Raw genomic sequence first — 19,256 nt, 5'->3', positions numbered from 1 at the left:
CAGGTTCACGAGGTTAACCTCCGGGATGGCGGGACTGTCATAGGAGAAAAGATTGGAAAGAGTGGGCTTGTATTCACTGGAATTTAGAAGGATGAGAGGGAATCTTATAGAAACATATAAAATTATAAACGGGCTGGATACAGGAAAAATATTCCCCATGTTGGGGGAGTCCAAAACCAGGGGCCACAGTCTAAGAATAAAGGGGAGGCCATTTAAAATGATGAGAAAACACCTTTTCACCCAGAGAATTGTGAATTTGTGGAATTCTCTGCCACAGAAAGGCAGTGGAGGCCAATTCACTGGATTAATTTAAAAGAGAGTTAGATATAGCTCTTAAGGCTAATGGAATCAAGGGATATGGAGAAAAAGCAGGAACTGGGTACTGATTCTAGATGATCAGCCATGATCATATTGAATGGCGGTGCTGGCTCGAAGGGCTGAATGGCCTACTCCTGCACCTACTTTCTATAATTCTATGGCTTTGACTATCATCTCTCGGTCTCTTGGGGCTAGAGAAATCAAGGGGTATGGGGAGAAGGCAGGCATGGGTTACTGATTGTGGATGATCAGCCATGATCACAATGAGTGGTGGTGGCGGTGCTGGCTCGAAGGGCCGAATGCCCTCCTCCTACTGTATTTTCTATGTTTCTATGTTTCTAAAATCAGATTTTTTTAATACAGTTCTGTTTCCTAATTCAGTTCTTGAAAATACATGAGCAGTTTGCTTGCTTATTTCAGCTATGTTATACTGCAGTTATGTCTTGTGATGTCTCCGACCATTATTTCACATTCCACCCCACAAACCAGATCAGAACTCGGGAAAATCACTTTGTCCAATTATTGGAGGTTTTGCTTTCATTCTGGTGTACCCGATGAAGCATACAATATAAAGATATGTTTTACACTTGTGATTCATACATATTGAACAATATCAGAATTATTTGATTTTTTTTAAATAAACACTCAACTGCTTTCCTGGCTTTGCTCTTATGCATTGGATTCTTGAAAGCGATCTGATTCATTGAGGAGATAACACATGAGGTAACACAGAGGTAGCAACTGCACGTATTTGAAACTCCACAGAAAGCCATGAAACAATATGTTTAGTTGCCATGGTGATGTTTTTATATACCACAGGTCTAGATCACATCAAAAGAACGCCATTTCCATAAGGTACATTGAATTTGACAGTATAAGGCACAAAACTCCATAAACTCTGGAGCAGAGCTTTCTAACTGCAAACAAAAAACTATCCATTATTTTCTTGAACAGAGTAAAACACAGTTTTGCATACAACATGGATGGATGTGAAGTAAAAATGATGAGGAGTAAGCATTGCATGTTGTTCAAAATATATCTAGCATTAGATTAGCTAAAATATTATTTATATTAGAAATCCCATCTGTTCTTTTATACCAATAATGCAACCAGACTTATTAGTAAATTTGCTTTCTCTAAGTTTAACCATGTGTGGAATTGTGTATGTTCCACCTTTACCTCTGAGGTATCTTTAATGTGGCATAACAACATTTGTCATGAAATTCTTAATGCCAAACGCCATTCACATTCACATTGACTGAATGCAACATATAAGGGTAAGCAAGCTACTTAGGCACGAGCCGATCAGCTGTCCAACTGGCCAAAAGCTACTAAACCCTTCAACGTCCCTTATTATGTAAACTTTACTGTCTTCCTAACAAAAATCTATCCGATGCAGGTTTTAAGATTGCAATTGATTTTGCCTCAAGCAGCTTTATTAGGGAAATGCCTTTATTGTAATCCACTGATCAAAAACTTATCTCCAGTCTTTAAATTTTATTGCTAAAATGTTCACTCTTTCTGTTTGCCTCACTGGGTTTATTTCCACCTCTTTCCACCCCTGTCAAATTAACTGACTTCTTCTGAAGTAACTGACTCTTGCTGGGGTATAGTTCAACGGGCATGGAGAGCCTTCTTGTGCCTCATCTTCATGTGCCAGCTATGTTGTTCAGCAGCATCAGAACAGAGACATGTGCCACTTTGCAGCACTGCATTGGGCAAGATTCAATAGGCTGGCATGTCTTTGGTGGCATCCAGCAAATCTTTTCTCCCTCTCCTTGCTCGCAAGCATTTGAGTTAATAATTGCCCAGTAACTTTCTGGTCAGAATTGTTTAATACTGCACCCCATCTGTGCCATTATTCATTGATGCTTCAGGGTAGTTGAATTCAAGGTGTTTCTGTTGTCAATCTTGCTCAATGTCTACGTGGACAATATAATGAAGGCAAAACTAAAACCCGTGAGACTTAAAGAGAGAAAAGTACGATACCATCAAAGAGACCTGTATTTGAAACCTCTAGGGTTCTAAAACTAGTCAGAGTAATATATAAAAAAATACAGATAAGTACTATTACATTTATAATTATTAACATTCAAAATTTTTGCAATAAGGTAAAGATTCTCCTTCAGTTTCAATAGTGCAGGTTGTATCAGAATTATTTCTGCATGAATACACAACCAAGTGCCATCTTACTTGAGAGACAGTATAGAGCAAAGCTTAGAAGGTCATCCAACAGCATTGGATTGGAAGTAATTCATAGGTCACACTCATTACTTTAACTGGGCTTGAATGTAAATGTGGGATTCTTGAGATAAATCACACTGGAATAATGCCTTTGACCACTCGGCCATTAAGTATTCATAGATTCGCCATCTAAGTGTTGGTCAAGTTAATAATTGTGCTTGTCCTGAATTTAATATAGAGACTAGTGCCTGTCACACTGAAATTTCACAATCAGGAATTTAAGAACCATAATATTAGTTCAAATGCAATAAGTATATCAGAGCAAATTCATCTTCCTTTCCAATTTATTGCCCCCGATGGGTCAATAAAGCAGTCAGGTTTAAGAGGGAGGGACACTCGTTGTCTGACTGGAGGTGAGGCCCAATCTTGGCTGACTCTCTCCTTCACTGAGGTCATCCTTGTCTGCCAGTTGTTGATCTGCAGGAAGGTCCTTTCCTGGAGTCTCTCCGTAGCAAGAGGCAGAAGCGGATTTATCTTCAAAGTAGATCGAGAGTTCGTCATTATTGATGATGTAATCTGCATCATCCTCGTTCCGATGGTCCTGTGTTTTACAGATAAAACCAACTGTTATAGATACAACATATTCTGTTGGGCTGCTGCAAGTAAGAATGTCACTGTTCTGTCTGGGACATATGACAAAAAACATTCTTGACAATTGACAAAGCCCCAACATGGGATTCAGATAACAACATTGCTTGTGGGAAATTTGACTGAGCTACAAAATGCAAGATGACGGAGATCATGGTAGAGTTCCCCAACAACTGAACCGTAGACACAAGGAACTGCAGAAGCTGGGTTTACAAAAACTCAACGGGTCAGACAGCATCTCTTGAGACTATGAATGGGTAAGGTTTCGGGTCACCAGTCTGAAGAAGGGTCCTGTCACCTATCCATGTTCTCCACAGATGCTGCCTGACCTGCTGAGTTACTCCAACATTTGGTGTCTTAGGTTCTTCAAAGAAGCTGCACCAGCCTAATCCTATCTCAGCAACGGAACATTGCGGACCACCTCTTGCACGACAGTGGACTTGTTTACTAATTGTATTTTATACCAATGTCTTGTTTTTACCGAGTTTTTTATTTTTACTGTCTTGGACATTTTATGCATGTTTATGTATAAGTTATATTTTTGCGTGTTTGTCTGAGTCCATGAAGCAGTGATGCTGCTGCAAGCAAGATTTTCATTATACCCATTCCTCATTGTCCTTGTGCATAAGGCAGTAGACTTGAATTGATCGACACAAAACACTAATTAGGCTGCAGCCATGGAATAATGCACATTTTTGATCATAAGGATGGTTTCAATGTATAGAAGAAATTGAAGCAGGAATTGCCAGAGCTGGAGAACTAGTTTCAATTTGACAATAGACAATAGACAATAGACAATAGATGCAGGAGCAGGCCATTCGGACCTTTGAGCCAGCACCGCCATTCAATGTGATCCTGGCTGATCATCCACAATCAATACCCCGTATCTGCCTTCTCCCCATATCTCCTGACTCCGCTATCTATAAGAGCCCTATCTAGCTCTCTCTTGAAACTAACCAAAGGACCGGCCTCCATTGCCCTCTGAGGCAGAGAATTCCAGACTCACAACTCTGTGTGAATAAGTGTTTCCTCGTCTCCGTTCTAAATGACTTACTCTTTATTCTTAAACTGTGGCCCCTTGTTCCAGACTCCCTCAACATCGGGAACATGTTTCCTGCCTCTAGCATGTCCAAACCCTTAATAATCTTATATGTTTCAATAAGATTCCCTCTCGTCCTTCTAAATTTGACTGTGCAGATCGGAGTTCGTCTCTGGTCGAGCATGAAGGAGAGTTACATAGACCTGCTAGGACCATGTGTCGAGCATGCTGCGAGTTTGAGTCGAGTGAAAACTCTTCTAAACTCGCAAATTAGGTCCCCGCAGTGGGACAGGCCCTTTAGTGCAGTGGTTCTCAAATGGGGGTACGCGTACCCCTGGGGGTACGTGAAGGCACTCCAGGGGGTACGTGAGATTTTAAAATATAGGCCTACATATATGTAGGCCTATATTTTTGCGCTGGTTTTGGGGTACTTGGCTGAAAAAATATTTCACAGGGGGTACATCACTGAAAAAAGGTTGAGAACCACTGCTTTAGTTGATCCAGTGCTGGACTCGGTGTTTTACTGACCACCAATTGAGGCCCACCTGGCCCGCCACCCGCTCAAGTATGCCGCCCGCACACCTCCCGCAGCTGGACTCCCTCTCTCTCTCCCCCCCTCTCTCTCCCCCTCTCTCTCTCCTCTCTCTCTCTCTCTACCTCTGTCTCCCCCCCTCCCTCTCCTCTCTCCACCCCCCCTCTCTCCCCCCTCTCTCTCTCTCTCTCTCGCTCTCTCTCTCTCTCTCTCTCTCCCCTCTCTCCCCTTCTCTCTCTCTCCCCACCTCTCTCTCCCCCTCCCCTCTCTCTCTCCCCCACCTCTCTCTCTCCCCTCCTGTCTCTCTCTCTCTCCCCCTCCTGTCTCTCTCTCCCCCTCCTGTCTCTCTCTCCCCCCTCTCTCTCCCCCCTCTCTCCCCCCTCTCTCTCTCTCTCTCCCCTCTCTCCCCATCTCTCTCTCTCCCCTCTCCCCGCTCTCTCCCCCCTCTCTCTCCCCCCTCACTCTCTCTCCCCCCTCACTCTCTCTCTCCCTCACCTCTCTCTCCATCTCTCTCCATCTCTCTCCATCTCTCTCTCCCCCCACTTCCCTCTCCCCCTCCCCCTCCCCTCTCTCTCCCCCTCCCTGTTCCCCCCCTCCCTGTTCCTCCCTCTCCCTCCCTCCCTCCCTCTCCCCCCCTTCTCTCTCTGCCCTCACTATCTACCCCCCTCCCTCTCTAGACGCGCCTGTGAGTTGGGGGCTATGCGTCAGTAGATGAGGCGATTATGGGGTAATAGGAGCAAATTAATATCATTAATATATTGACAAGGGGGGTAGTTAGCGCGTGTGTGGGAGTAGTTAGTGTGTGGGAGTGGTTAATGTGTATGACGCCCCCTCCCACAACCGCGCATTGGGGGAACAGACCCAACGGGTCTGCACTTGGTCTAGTTCTCCTTAATTCTACCACAACCAAAGAAGAAGGTGCTAAAGCTATTGCCAACCTCTCAGATGCTCAGAAGCTTTACCTCATACAGAATCACTTTAAACTGGGTCCAACATACAATTATTGTGCCTTCTATAAGAATGGATGCTGGCGAAGATTTAACCCTGACTGGTTACGAGCATACCCCTGGCTTGTATATAGCGATCATGTGGATGGCGTCTTTTGCCTACATAGAAACATAGAAAATAGGTGCAGGAGTAGGCCATTCGGCCCTTCGAGCCTGTACCGCCATTCAATATGATCATGGCTGATCATCCAACTCAGTATCCCGTACCTGCTTTCTCTCCATACCCCCTGATCCCCCTAGCCACAAGGGCCACATCTAACTCCCTCTTAAATATAGCCAATGAACTGGCCTCAACTACCCTCTGTGGCAGAGAGTTCCAGAGATTCACCACTCTCTGTGTGAAAAATGTTTTTCTCATCTCGGTCCTAAAGGATTTCTCCCTTATCCTTAAGCTGTGACCCCCTTGTCCTGGACTTCCCCAACATCGGGAACAATCTTCCTGCATCTAGCCTGTTCAACCCCTTAAGAATTTTGTACGTTTCTATAAGATCCCCCCTCAATCTCCTAAATTCTAGCGAGTACAAACCAAGTCTATCCAGTCTTTTTTCATATGAAAGTCCTAACATCCCAGGAATCTGTCTGGTGAACCTTCTCTGCACTCCCTCTATGGCAATAATGTCCTTCCTCAGATTTGGAGACCAAAACTGCACGCAATACTCAGGGTGTGGTCTCACCAACACCCTGTACAACGGCAGTAGAACCTCCCTGCTCCTATACTCAAATCCTTTTGCTATGAATGCTAACATACCATTCACTTTCTTCACTGCCTGCTGCACCTGCATGCCTACTTTCAATGACTGGTGTACCATGACACCCAGGTCTCGTTGCATCTCCCCTTTTCCTAATCTGCCACAATTCAAATAATAGTCTACTTTCCTGTTTTTGCCACCAAAATGGATAACCTCACATTTATCCACATTATACTGCATCTGCCATGCATTTGCCCACTCACCCAGCCTATCCAAGTCACCTTGCAGCCTCCTAGCATCCTCCTCACAGCTAACACTGCCCCCCAACAACAGGAAATCACTTGTCGTCAAGTCAAGGTAAGTCAAGTCTATTTGTCACATACACATACAGGATGTGCAGTAAAATGAAAGTGGCAATGCCTGCGGATTGTGCAAAACAACGGAACAGGTGCTCCTGAATGTATATTGCCATTTACCACTACTTCTACTAATGCAAGGGCATTCGTTGGCCTTGCCCTGTAAACCAACTCTGGTTCCGCAAATCCTGTCATGCCACCCCCCTTTTTGAAAAGCTTCGTACGGGCCTGGGGAGAGGATTCTCACTATTCTCTCACTGCTCCAATTGCTGTTGCACACAGCTATTGAGAAAATAAAGTGTCACACATCTTTGCTGTACTATTTTCAGATTCAATTCATTCTAATATCCAGAGTTGTCCCTTTGCCTATTGACAGAACCTTTATCACTGTGAGCTACGAAGGAAGCATTCTTAGTACAGATCGTGCAGCTGGTTATTTTGCACGTTCACTGGCATTGCTGGGGCTCATGTCAGCCCAGCAGAGCTCTTCCTCCAGGTTCAAACAAAATATACGGTTATAGTTCACAAACCAGATTTATTAACCCTCAAGGATGTGATCTATCTGCTAATTTACTTGTTTTACATCATACTTTGTGTTTGCCACAGGCAACCTAGCTCTTGCAGACTGCTATGCATGGCTTGACATTGTATTCATTTACATAGTGGCTGAAGCTTCAGGCCCGGCTTAGTTAGAATAAATCTGAACTTCACATGCTGATACCAGACAGAGAGTGACAGCGAAGTGAACGGAAACAGACAGAACTACACCACTTAGGGGGGTGAAGGGCGGCCAACCTTGTGGGAACTGTGGCATAAAATGACCAAAAGAGGATTTACACTTGGGCAATCATCACCACTGTTGTGGTGGAAACAGCTGGCACAGTTAGTCACTACGCAATCTTACAACAAAATAAGTTCCATAACAATGCTATCACACCCAGAAGAAGGAACCGTCAGCTTACCTGTGCCTTGGAACTAGTCAGCAGTCGAGCGATAGGACCACACCAAGTGGGCAGTGTTGTCGTGAGCGGTGGACCAGCGTGCGTCAGAACTGGCTTTAAATATCTTTACAGTTTAGTTGAGGAAACGTCACATTTTTATTTTTCACACTAAATGCAAGCTTTTTAATTAGACTCATGAATCAACTTTGGACATATACTTCACAGGTTACATTACAGTTCCATGGCGATTTGGAAAACATATTAGGTCTTCACGGTGGGGGGGGGGGGGGGTGCATGGTGGCACAGCTGTAGAGTTGCTGCCTTACAGCGCCAGAGACCCGGGTTTGATCCTCACCATGGGTGCTTCTGCACTGAGTTTATACGTTCTTCCCGTGACCCATGTAGGTTTTCTCCGGGTGCTCCGGTTTCCTCCCACACCCAAAATATGTACAGGTTTGTAGGTTAATTGACTAGGTAAAACATTTTTAATTGTCCCTAGTGTGTAGGATAGTGCAAATGTGCGGGGATCGCTGGTCGACACGAACTCCGTCGGCCAAAGGGCCTGTTTCTGCGCTGTATCTCAAAGCTCTAAACTCTAAAACTCTTCATATAGAAACACTCTGGAATTAGCAGTAGATTATTGATGCCACAGTATCTCTAATCCTAAAGTGGGTGAACTCCACTTTAATTTTATAACTTGTTCATGCTTGTGCTGGGGGTAATTCAGGATCCATTGGAATTAATTAATGCATAAATTATATACACAATTATGTCAGTTTTGCCTCTGGCTTGTACATAAAAATTAAAACAGAACCTGATCCAAGCCCAACCATGGCAAATGTAAACCTGTCAGTAGTCTTCCCCCTGTGTTTAAGAAGGAACTGCAGATGCTGGAAAATCGAAGGTACACAAAAATGCTGGAGAAACTCAGTGTCTATGGAGCGAAGGAAATAGGCAATGTTTCGGGCCCGAACCCTGCACCCGCTGAGTTTCTCCAGCATTTTTGAGTACCTACTAGTCTTCCCCCTGACCTGTCCCACCAAAATATTGTGCCAGATTCTGACTAAGTCAAAGGACAACCATGGTCAGAAAAGTCACTTCAAGCTTGAACAACTCCTTCTACCACATCATCATGTGTGGGTGTCAATGTCTGACTGCAGCAGAGGAAATCATTAACTTAACACCCAGGAATAGTGCCTGGTCTGGGGCAACATTCTCTGCCTTCTTCCTTGCGGAAGACTCATGCTGCTGCTGACACAGAGCAAGCTTGGAAACCGACACAAATAATCCCCTCAACCCGAGTCAAGATCCCTGCTTGATTGTGTAACATTGCTGTCACCGAATCAAAGGAGCTTGGATCAGGTCCCAGGTTGGCTGGCATGGCTTACCCCATATCTGATGTTTTGGTGTAAAATAGGACAGTTGTGACCATAGACTTATACAGCATGGAAACAGGCCCTTGGGTCCAACTCATCCATGCTGCCCAAGATGTCCCATCTGCCCATATCTCTCTGAACCTTTCCTATTCATTTACCTGTCCAATTGTCTTTTAAACGACATATAGTACCTGCCTCAACTATCTCTGGCAGCTCATTTCAGATACCCACCACCCTCTGAATGAAAATGCTGCCCCTCAGATTCTTATTGAATTTTGCCCCCATCACTTTAATCCTGTGTCCTCTAGTTCTTGATTCCCCTACCCAGGTAAATAACTGTGCATTAACCCTATATATGCCACTAATGATTAGATACACCTCCACATGATCACCTCTCAGCCTCCTGCAATCCAAGGAATAAAGTCATAGCTTGCCCAACCTTTCCTTATAGCTCAGGCACTCGAGTTCTGGCTTCGTCTATGTAAATCTCCTCGGCACAATTTCCAGCTTAATGACATCTTCTGATAGCAGGATGACCAAAACTGAACACAATACTCTAAATGCGACCTCGCCAACGTCTGGTACGACTGTAACATAACATCCCAACTTCTATACTCAATACCCTCACTGATGAAGGCTAATGTACCATAACTCTTTGTCACCACGAAGGTAGTCACCAAATGCTGGAGTAACTCAGCGGGACCAGCAGCATCTCTGGAGAGAAGGAATGGGTGACATTTTGGGTTGAGACCCTTCTTCAGACCCTTCTTTGTTACCACCCTGCCTACATAGGACGACAGATGGCACAATGGGCTAAGTGTTCGGCTGGCAACCGGAAGGTAGCCGGTTCGAATCCCGCTTGGAGTGCATACTGTCGTTGTGTCCTTGGGCAAGACACTTCACCCACCTTTGCCTGTGTGTGAATGTGTGTAAGTGATTGGTGGTGGTCGGAGGGGCCGTAGGCGCAGATTGGCAGCCACGCTTCCGTCAGTCTGCCCCAGGGCAGCTGTGGCTACAGAAGTAGCTTACCACCACCGAGTGTGACTGAGGAGTGAATGAATAATGCGATGTAAAACGCCTTGAGTATTAGAAAGGCGCTATATAAATCCCATCCATTATTATTATTATTACATGTGCTGCCTCTTTCAGGGAACTATGTACCTGTACACCTAGATCCCTCTGCTCTACAATACTCCCCAGGGCTCTAAACAACACTCCCCACGGACCTTAGACCAGAACTGATCCAAGGTCCTGAGAGGCTGAGGGTGAACCACTCAAGTTCCAACTCAACCTGCTTGAGCTTCCCCAAGGCACCGCGAAAGCATTATGAAAGCAGAATACGGCTGGGATCAATGTTGTTCCTTATTAAAGCTTTTCTTCACTCAGCTAAATACAATATTGCTTTACCAATGCAGGAGAAATAGTCTCTGGAGAAGTTAATCCTTTGTTTTATGTAATAAAGAACAAAGCACAAAACAAAAATCAGATTTGGCCCTTTCTACACAGTGCAGCATCTCCTGGAAATATTATTTATTAGAATTATTTCACTGTCTGAAAACTTGATCTTCTTGTAGATGAAGGATCACACTTTGACAATGGTGTGATGATTTCAACAAGAGTGGCCAGTAATTGGGGGTTGGGGGGGGGGGGGGGAAATTGAACGTTTGTCCGACATGGAGCTCAATGTCACGGTGTAATCTGCTTAATTTAGCAAGGCTTCATCGTGCACTGTTTAAATGGCCTTAGGAGCAGAAGCAAGTGGGATCATGCAGCAACCCAGACCTTGGGCTGCCCCACCAGTAGGCAGGGTTAAATGTAGCTCTGTGCTCTCAGTGGGGTTTTCATTCAACATATGACGTATCGCTGACTCAGATTGTAATGCCCTGGAGATATGGCTGTTCCAAAAAAGCAGACATTTACAATGTACTTAAAATTCAGTAAGGTTTCAACCTTTGCTGGACTGACATTAAAGAGACCTGACCATAGCAGGAACGTTGATAGTGCCAATATTTACAGTTCGTGTTGTGGAATAGCAGACCAATTGGAATATCAAAGGAAGTGGAACTCATCCAGGGCATGATGTAGTTGGCAGACCCAAGAGAAACTATTAGTATTTTATTTTCATATAGGCTGGTAATCAGAGTTCTGTTCTTGCAAGCAACATCCAAGTGAGAATTAAATAAGGTTATTAAAGAATGTACAGTAAAATTACGGCAGCATTTTTTTGAAACGTGAAATGTTAATGCAGATCACTTGAAACTTTATTTAAAATTGCTTTGCAATGGTTATATCTCCAGTGCAGTTCATAGGAGCTGATCTTGTAAGAACATCCTCTCATACAATTATCATACTGCCAGCTAGAATATCTTGTTTGCATCTGATGACTTTTTTTGTGCTAAAGTTAAAATAGCTCCCCATCAACGAATTAACAAAAAGAATTAATGCAAACACAATTAGAAAATAAAACAAATTCATGGTAGTGCAAAAGGTGGATCATATTGTTCCATTATTAAGCCAGGATTAGGATTGTCTTCGGGAATGCAAGCACAATACTTAATAGTGAGGGTGAGACAGAGTTTCATACCAATAGTTTTAATATTAATGCATTTACTGTGTTGTAGTATATATGGGAATGCAGTTAAAAGATGAGGCCACATGAATAGTTCACAAAAATAAGCTACGAGAGGAACTGTGGATTAGGAGCATCCATGGAGAGAAATGGACAGACAATGTTTAGGGTTGGGACACTTCTTCAGACTAATGGAATAGAGATAGATGGTAGAGAGTTGGCGAGTAGAATGTTTGGGGCAAGGGCTAGTAAGTGAAGTCAGTGGAGTTAGTGGAGGAGGCAAGTGTGGAAATAGCAACCAAGGATGGAGGTGATACGTGGAGAACACAAACGGGTGAAAACAGTGGAAGTTGATAAGAAAGGAAGGAGCAGGGTGAAATGTAGAACCTGAGGGAAGGAAGTTGAGTTGAAGGAAATGGACCTGGGGAACAAAATGGGGAAACCAGGATAGGGCGTGGTGGGTGATGGGTGGATGGAGGAGGTGGATAGGGGGAAAACACCCAGTACTCTCCATTCATCCATCGGCTCATCACCCATATCCCCCTACTTTGGCATCCTATTTTTCTCCCCCTGGAATTTTATTCACTCCAGCTAATTAACCTACACTCCCTTCAGTTCAACATTTCACACCCCACCTTCATTTGTTATCAGATTCCACTCATTTGTCTTCTCCACTTATACAGCCTTGGTTACTATCTCTAACCTTCTCTCCCCCATCCGACTCTTCCACCAATCACCCTTTCCTCACCTGGATCCACGTTATCACTTGCCAGCGATTGCCAGCCCCACCCATTCCCCTCATTTGTTTCCACCAGCTATCTCCCTCCCTCTCGAAGAAGGATCCCGACCCGAAATGTTTGTTCATTTCCGTCTACAGATGCTGCCTGACCTGCTGAGTTTCTCCAGCAGTTTGTTTTTTTTTTTGCTTAAGATTCCAGCATCTGCAGTATCTTATGTCTGAAATTGTAAGAAGCTGAGAATGTAATGGAAGAGTCAACATAGTAAATTTAGGAAGCCGATGCTACCAGTGGGGAAGCTGGGTTTTCAGGAGTGTGGGGTGGAAATCAAAGACACAGTATGGTAACAATAGACTATAAGTGGATGCAGTCACTGTTAGGAGCACCATAGCATCATAGGTGGTGTGCTAATGAAAGGTCAGTAGCATGAACAGATGTAGGGCAGTTTATGTGTTTCATAGCCTCCAGTCAGACGTCGGGATCAGAAAGGACCAACAGCTGGGAGCCTGTTTGGGATTGCAGTTGTGTGGTAGGTGTAGTGAATTCCAGGTTCACTGCTCACAATTCTGTTTGAATTTCAGCCAAATTAAAAATGAACAATATCAGACCTTCCAAACTGGGTGGCATTTTATAATACTTTAGACTTTTGAGATACAGCGAGGAAACAGGCCCTTCGATCCACCGACTTCACGCCGACCAGCGATCACCCCCATACAATAGCACTATCCTACCCACGAGGGATAATTTGCAATTTTACTTAAGCTAATTAACCTACAAACTTGTATGTCTTTGGCGTGTGGGAGGTAACCGGAGCACCCGGAGTAAAACCACGTGGTCACAGGGAGAACGTACAAACTCTATACAAACAGCCCCCTTAGTCAGGATCGAACCCGTGCCTCCGGCGCTGTAAGGCAGCAGCTCTTCCTGTGACTAGTGGTGTGCCTCATGGTTTGGTGCTGGGCCCGTTACTGTTTGTCATCCACATCAATAATTTGGCTGAGAACACACAGGGCACGATTAGCAAGTTTGCTGATGATACAAAAGTGAGTGGTTTTGCAGATAGTGAAGATGGTTGTGAAAGATTGCAGCAGGATCTTTTGCGATAGTCAGGTGGGCTGAGGAATGGTTGATGGAATTTAATGCAGAGAAGTGCGAGGTGTTGCATTTTGAGACCTTTTCATTGCTGTCCACCTCTGCAACCTCGACCTGTCTGCAGCTCTCAGAGATTCTCACTCCTTCAGTTCTCTTCAGCAATCAGATTTGTATTATTTCACCACTGATAGTTCTAAGTTCAGCTGCCAATGGCCAGGGGCCTGGAATTCACTCCCTAATTCCATTTGTCTCCAGCTCTAAATTGTTCCTCTATACTAGATTTTCAGTCAGAATTCTTTGGCATCGAGTAGTCTTTCTTTAAGATACTTTGGATTATAGTTAATGATCTTTGTTAATCTTTAATCTTTAACTGAGGCATTTTTACACAACCATTGTAATTTAAAAAAAGTAATTTCTATGTAAAAATGATCCTTATGTCACTTAATCACTTAAATACGCTTTAGTTTAGTTTAGAGATATAGCCTGGAAACAGGCCCTTTGGCCCACTGAGTCCATGCCGACCAGCGATCCCCAACTAACACTATCCAATACACATACTAGTGGCAAATTACAATTTTTATCGAAGCCAATGAACCTACAAACCTGTAGGTCTTTGGAGTGTAGGAGGAAACCGGAGTTCTCGGAGAAAACCCACGTGGTCAAGGGGAGAACGTACAAACTCCGTACAGACAGCACCTGTAGTCAGGATCGAATCTGGGTCTCTGGTGCTGTAAAGCAGCAACTCTACCACTGCGCCACCGTGCCGCCTCACGGGGCCGATAATATAATAATTATATTTTCAATATAGGATCTGACAGCACAGGTAAAAATTGAGTAGTGACTTCCAGAAACTCATGATCATTTCAGTAGAAAACCCGAGAGCGTGAACATTCAGATTTTGTATTAGTCTTCAACTCTGTGTATCTTTGATCAGCATGCAGGACATGCACTCTACCATCTTCTTACACAGCATCATCTCAAATTCTGTCCAGCAAAGCCTTTGAAGCATAATTTTACGACTTAGAAGGCATTTGTTTGACTATCTGCTGAAAACCTTGCGGTTCTCAGCACAGTAATCAATTTATTTCTCATCAAATGTCAACTTTCGGTTTTATCATCTTCAAAATCATTTTACCATTTAAAAAAAAGAAATGAAGATATTCTTTCACAAATAGAGAGGAAAGCATATGCTGTGATCTCTTAGATTCAAAGGCTGTGGATGAAACACCGGGGCTGATTAGCTTGGAGGGATAAAAGACACAAAATACACTGCTTTTAACTCCAAGAACTACAATCAATTTCCATCATTTAATGTCAAAGCCCAAAGAGATCATGGCAATCCAAGTTATTTCAAAAATTCGATCTCCAGCAAAATGTCACTGTAAAATGGAAACTATTTAGAAAATAGGAAATTGGCTTATTTGTAGAGCAGTAATGAAAGGGCGCAATTGTATCTGGGTGACCTTGGCATCCCCTGGCGAGCTCAATCCCCAGGCGAGCTCAATCCCCTGGAGAGTTTTTAATTTCGTCATTGTGACTCCAGGGCAGCTGTAAAAGTTTAACCACACACTGCAATCACTTCTCCGATCTGAAGCAAAGGTGTTGTGGCTAATCCTTGCCTTGGTTCAAAGTGAGAGATTAAGTATTTAACTGTGCAGTTATATTTATCAAACGCCAGCAATTTACTTTTTAGTGCAGTTTCCTTCTCCTCTTTGGACAAACATGCCAATGTCATTGAAACTGTCTGAAGAAGGGTTTCGGCCCGAAACGTCGCCTATTTCCTTCGCTCCATAGATGCTGCTGCACCCGCTGAGTTTCTCCAGCAATTTTGTGTACCTTCATTGAAACTGTTCCTGGGATTCGGTCATGGTCACTATGTAAATATATTAGCTGGAACTAACATTCCTACAGTGAAAGGGAGAACTTTGGGGAGTGTTGTAGAGCAGAGGGTTCTAGGAGTGTTGGTACATTGTTCCTTGATGGTGGCATTACAGGTAGATAGGATGGTCAAAAAGGATTTTGGCGCATTGGCGTTCATCAGTCGGAGTTAGAAGTTAGGTCATAGAGTGATACAGTGTGGAAACAGGCCCTTCAGCCCAACACCGGAAGTCATGTTGCAGTTGCACGTTGGTGAGGCCGCAGCCTTACGTAGACAGGTGGGACTAGTGTTGATGGGACCAGGCCATTCAGCCGAGGATGTCTGTGCCTGATTCTATCTCCTCATTGGTTGGTGTGGGCAAGTTGGGCGAAGGGCCTGTTTCCACACTATATGACTTTATGTATGCAGGAAATGTGAAAATAGACTCCTGCAGTCACAAATTGTCGGATGTTGGCCTGAGCCGTGTGAAACTTTCCATGTCCTGCAGAAGGAGAACTCTTTTGTACATCAACACGGTTGGTCCAGTTCCCATTGGCGCTGGTTCCTTTCCTTTTGCACAAGAGATTTTCACTCGAAGAATGATACATAGACTGAAGCAATGGTTTCCAATCTCTGGCTTGCAGCCGCAAGCAGTCCAATCAACAAACAACTGCAGCCTAATGCAAAATATCTTCCAAGTGGATAAATGAACAGTACATTGCACATGTATTCCATGGACTTCTAATGATATTTTCATTGTGCACTATTTTTTAGAAACTGTTTTCCAATCCACATTATATACTCCTTTCGCGAAATGAATGATTTTTCTGTCTCAGACACTCACGACACAATTTACCTGCATTTATTCCACCTTTTTTGGGCTTTTGTCCCATGCTGTACTTCTGACTGTTGGCCCTCCAAGGTTCATTGCTGCCTACGGATAGCTCCACAGCTTAGTTAATCTCTACAAACCTTTCTCCAGTTAACTCCATTTCTGTGAACTGTTGTCTCTTCAGGTTGGACATACAATTTCTGATAAAGGAGTGCTTCAAATGTGTAAATTGTTATTATCTGCTGGCAGCTTACCTCCAAGAAGAGAATTAAGGATAATCCTCGTAGCATATCAAACATTGATACCAGAGAACATAGGAGTGGTACAATGGTAGAGTTGTGGCCTTACAGAGCCAGAGCCCCGGGTCCATCCTGACTACGGGTGCTGTCTGTACGGAGTTTGTGCCTTCTCTCCATGACCACGTGGGTTTTCTCCGGGTGCTCGGGTTTCATTCCACATTCCAAAGACGAGCGGGTTTGTTGGTCAATTAGCTTCTGTAAATTGTCCCTGGCATGTAGGATAGAACAAGTGTACAGGTGATCACTGGTCAGTGCGGATTCGAGGGACTGAAGGCCTGTTTTCATGCTGTATCTATAAACTAAACTGAACTGTTTTGTTTGCAGGCAGATTGCAATCCAACAAAATGCATTGGCCAGGATCTCAGTTGATGGGTTGATAGTCAATCGCGTTATATCCAATTAATAGATAAAAACATCTTTGCATTCACATTCTCTGGTTTATCTGCCGCAGAAACTCAATATACAGTACAAACACCTTCCCATGTCTATTCTTTGCACAAATTACATGCCTGGAAATCCAGTGGAACAAGTGCTTCATTGTCCTCTCTGTAAACACTCTCTAAGCTTACTGTCTCTCAGCATACACTCACACATTATCCCAATTGGGAGGGATTTCACCCAGGGAATGGCTTTTGATCAGGGTGAGGTTTGTAAATTTCATAGCTTCATCAGCCAGCACTCTGACCTGATGAGTCTTTAGTGACTGGAAAAATAAACAGCACTTCAAACCAACTTCATTGGGTACTTCATTAAAAGTAAATGTTAAGTATTGAGATAGTATTTTTCTTATTGAAGATTACTTCAGACAGATTTTTTTTAACTTTCTACACACATGCACTGTTGCAACAGCACATGGCCATTAGTCACAAGATACAAATCACTTTAAAAAAATGGTCATTGTCAATATTACATATTGCATACAGAACATATAACAGTGCAGCATAGGACCAGGCCATTCAGCCAAGGATGTCTGTGCCTGATTCTATCCCCTAAATTATTTCGCCATCTACAAGGCACAAACCAGAAAGGTGATGGAATGTTCTCCACATACCTGGATGAGTATTAAAAACCATCAAGGACAAAGTGGCCCCTGTCCACCAAGTTCAACCCTCATTCCTTCTATGGCTGTGGAAGCCAAGTCAAAGGATATTTTTAAGGTGGAGATTGACAGATTATTGATTAGTAAGGGTGTGAAATAGTGGACGTAGGTGACGTGTCCTATTTTTTTCCACCAGCTGGAATGTTTCTGTAATTTCTATTCCTGTGCCCACTGATAACTTCTTCCCATAATCGAGTTCAGAATAATGTGTCTGGTTTTGGAGAGGAGATCTGGAGTATAAATGATGGAATCTACCCAACAGAACCAATCCATTGTAAGTATCAACTGCTGGGGTATGACAGGACACCAGAATTGGTTCACCATGGATTTGGACCAACCTCCGTCTTCACCGACATTTGGTTCGAGTTGAGTTGACTTTAGTTTATTGTCACGTGTACCGAGATACAGTGAAAGCTTTTGCTGCATGCTAACCATTCAGCGGAAAGACAATACATGATTACAATGAAGATATCCACAGTGTGCAGATACATGATAAAGCGAACAAAGTGAATAACCTATAGTGCAAGTTTAAGTCCAATAAAGTCCGATCAAAGATTGTCCGATGGTCTCCAATGAGGGAGATAGTACCTTAGGATTGCTCTCTAGTTGTTGGTAGGATTGTTCCGTTGCCTGATAACAGCTGAGAAGAAACTGTCGCTGAATGTGGAGGTGTGCATTTTCATTCTCTGTAGCTTTTGCCCAATTGGGAGAGGAGAGAAGAGGGAGTGACCAGGGTGTGACTCGTCCTTGATTATTCTGGTGGCCTTGCTGAAGAGTCTATGGAGGAGAGGTTGGTTTGTGTGATGGTTTGGGCTGCGTCCACAATTTGCTGCAATTTCTTGTGGTCTTGGATGGAGCTGTTCCCAAACTATGCTGTGATGCATCCCAGTAAAAATTATTTCTATGGTGCATCTTTAGAAGTTGGTGAGAGTTGTTGGGGACCAGCCTTCTAAGGAAGTGGAGGTGTTGGTGTGCTTTCTTGGCCATTGCTTCAATATGCGTGGTCCAGGGCTAGTTGTTGGCGATATTTACTCCTAGGAATTTGAAGCTTTCAACCATTTCTACTTCGGTACAGACAATGCAAACTGGGGTATGTGTACTGCTTCGCTTCCTGAAGGCAAGCACTATCTCCTTTGCTTTCCAAGATATATTTTCAAGATATGGGAGTGGTCCATGTTTCCCTGAGTCACATTGCGGACATTTATTACGGTCAGAGGGTGGTGCTGATTGATCAAGGGCTTAGTTTTACAGATGTTGAGTGCAAGATCCATTCTCTCAAACATACCTCAATTTAGTACACTACTCTGCAGTACATTTATAGACATATGGTTAGTTAATGAATTAAGCTGCTTGGAGTGTCAACTCATTGCTACTTGTCACGGACAAATCCCACCAATCTATCTTGGTTATTTCCCACTTGGGAGCTTAGAATGATCTCCCAAGTGGGAAATAAGAGCTAAACATCACTATCCTTCAGCAATTTATTTCACTGCATGTTCCAACACTTTTTGTGGTATCAGAGTCATACACAGGAAAAATGTTTAACCAACCGTTCAACCGATTTTCTTTCTCTCAACTCCATTTTATCTGGCATGCTCTTTATTTTGAAAATATATCTACATTTTTATTATTGATGTTCCTACAAATTCCTTTAATTATGTATGGATCCTTTTTAATTAT

The 19,256-nt window shown here is 43.5% G+C and overlaps 1 protein-coding gene across 1 annotated transcript in view; it reads right to left on the bottom strand.

The window, feature by feature from the left end:
- Positions 1–954: 954 nt before the first annotated feature.
- Positions 955–19,256, bottom strand: part of slc9a9 (solute carrier family 9 member A9) — a 323,375-nt gene continuing 305,073 nt past the window's right edge. Inside the window, exons 15-16 of the mRNA XM_033031006.1 lie at positions 7,736–7,838; positions 955–3,103 (exon numbers count right to left, since the gene is read on the bottom strand). Of these exons, the coding sequence (XP_032886897.1) occupies positions 2,882–3,103; positions 7,736–7,838 (325 nt within the window). The 3' untranslated portion in view covers positions 955–2,881. The remainder of the gene's footprint in view (positions 3,104–7,735; positions 7,839–19,256) is intronic.

This window comes from Amblyraja radiata, chromosome 13, assembly GCF_010909765.2.
Source record: "Amblyraja radiata isolate CabotCenter1 chromosome 13, sAmbRad1.1.pri, whole genome shotgun sequence".
Taxonomy (NCBI): domain Eukaryota; kingdom Metazoa; phylum Chordata; class Chondrichthyes; order Rajiformes; family Rajidae; genus Amblyraja; species Amblyraja radiata.
Note: the sequence above shows the minus strand (reverse complement) of the source record. Positions and strands in the feature narration are given on the sequence as shown.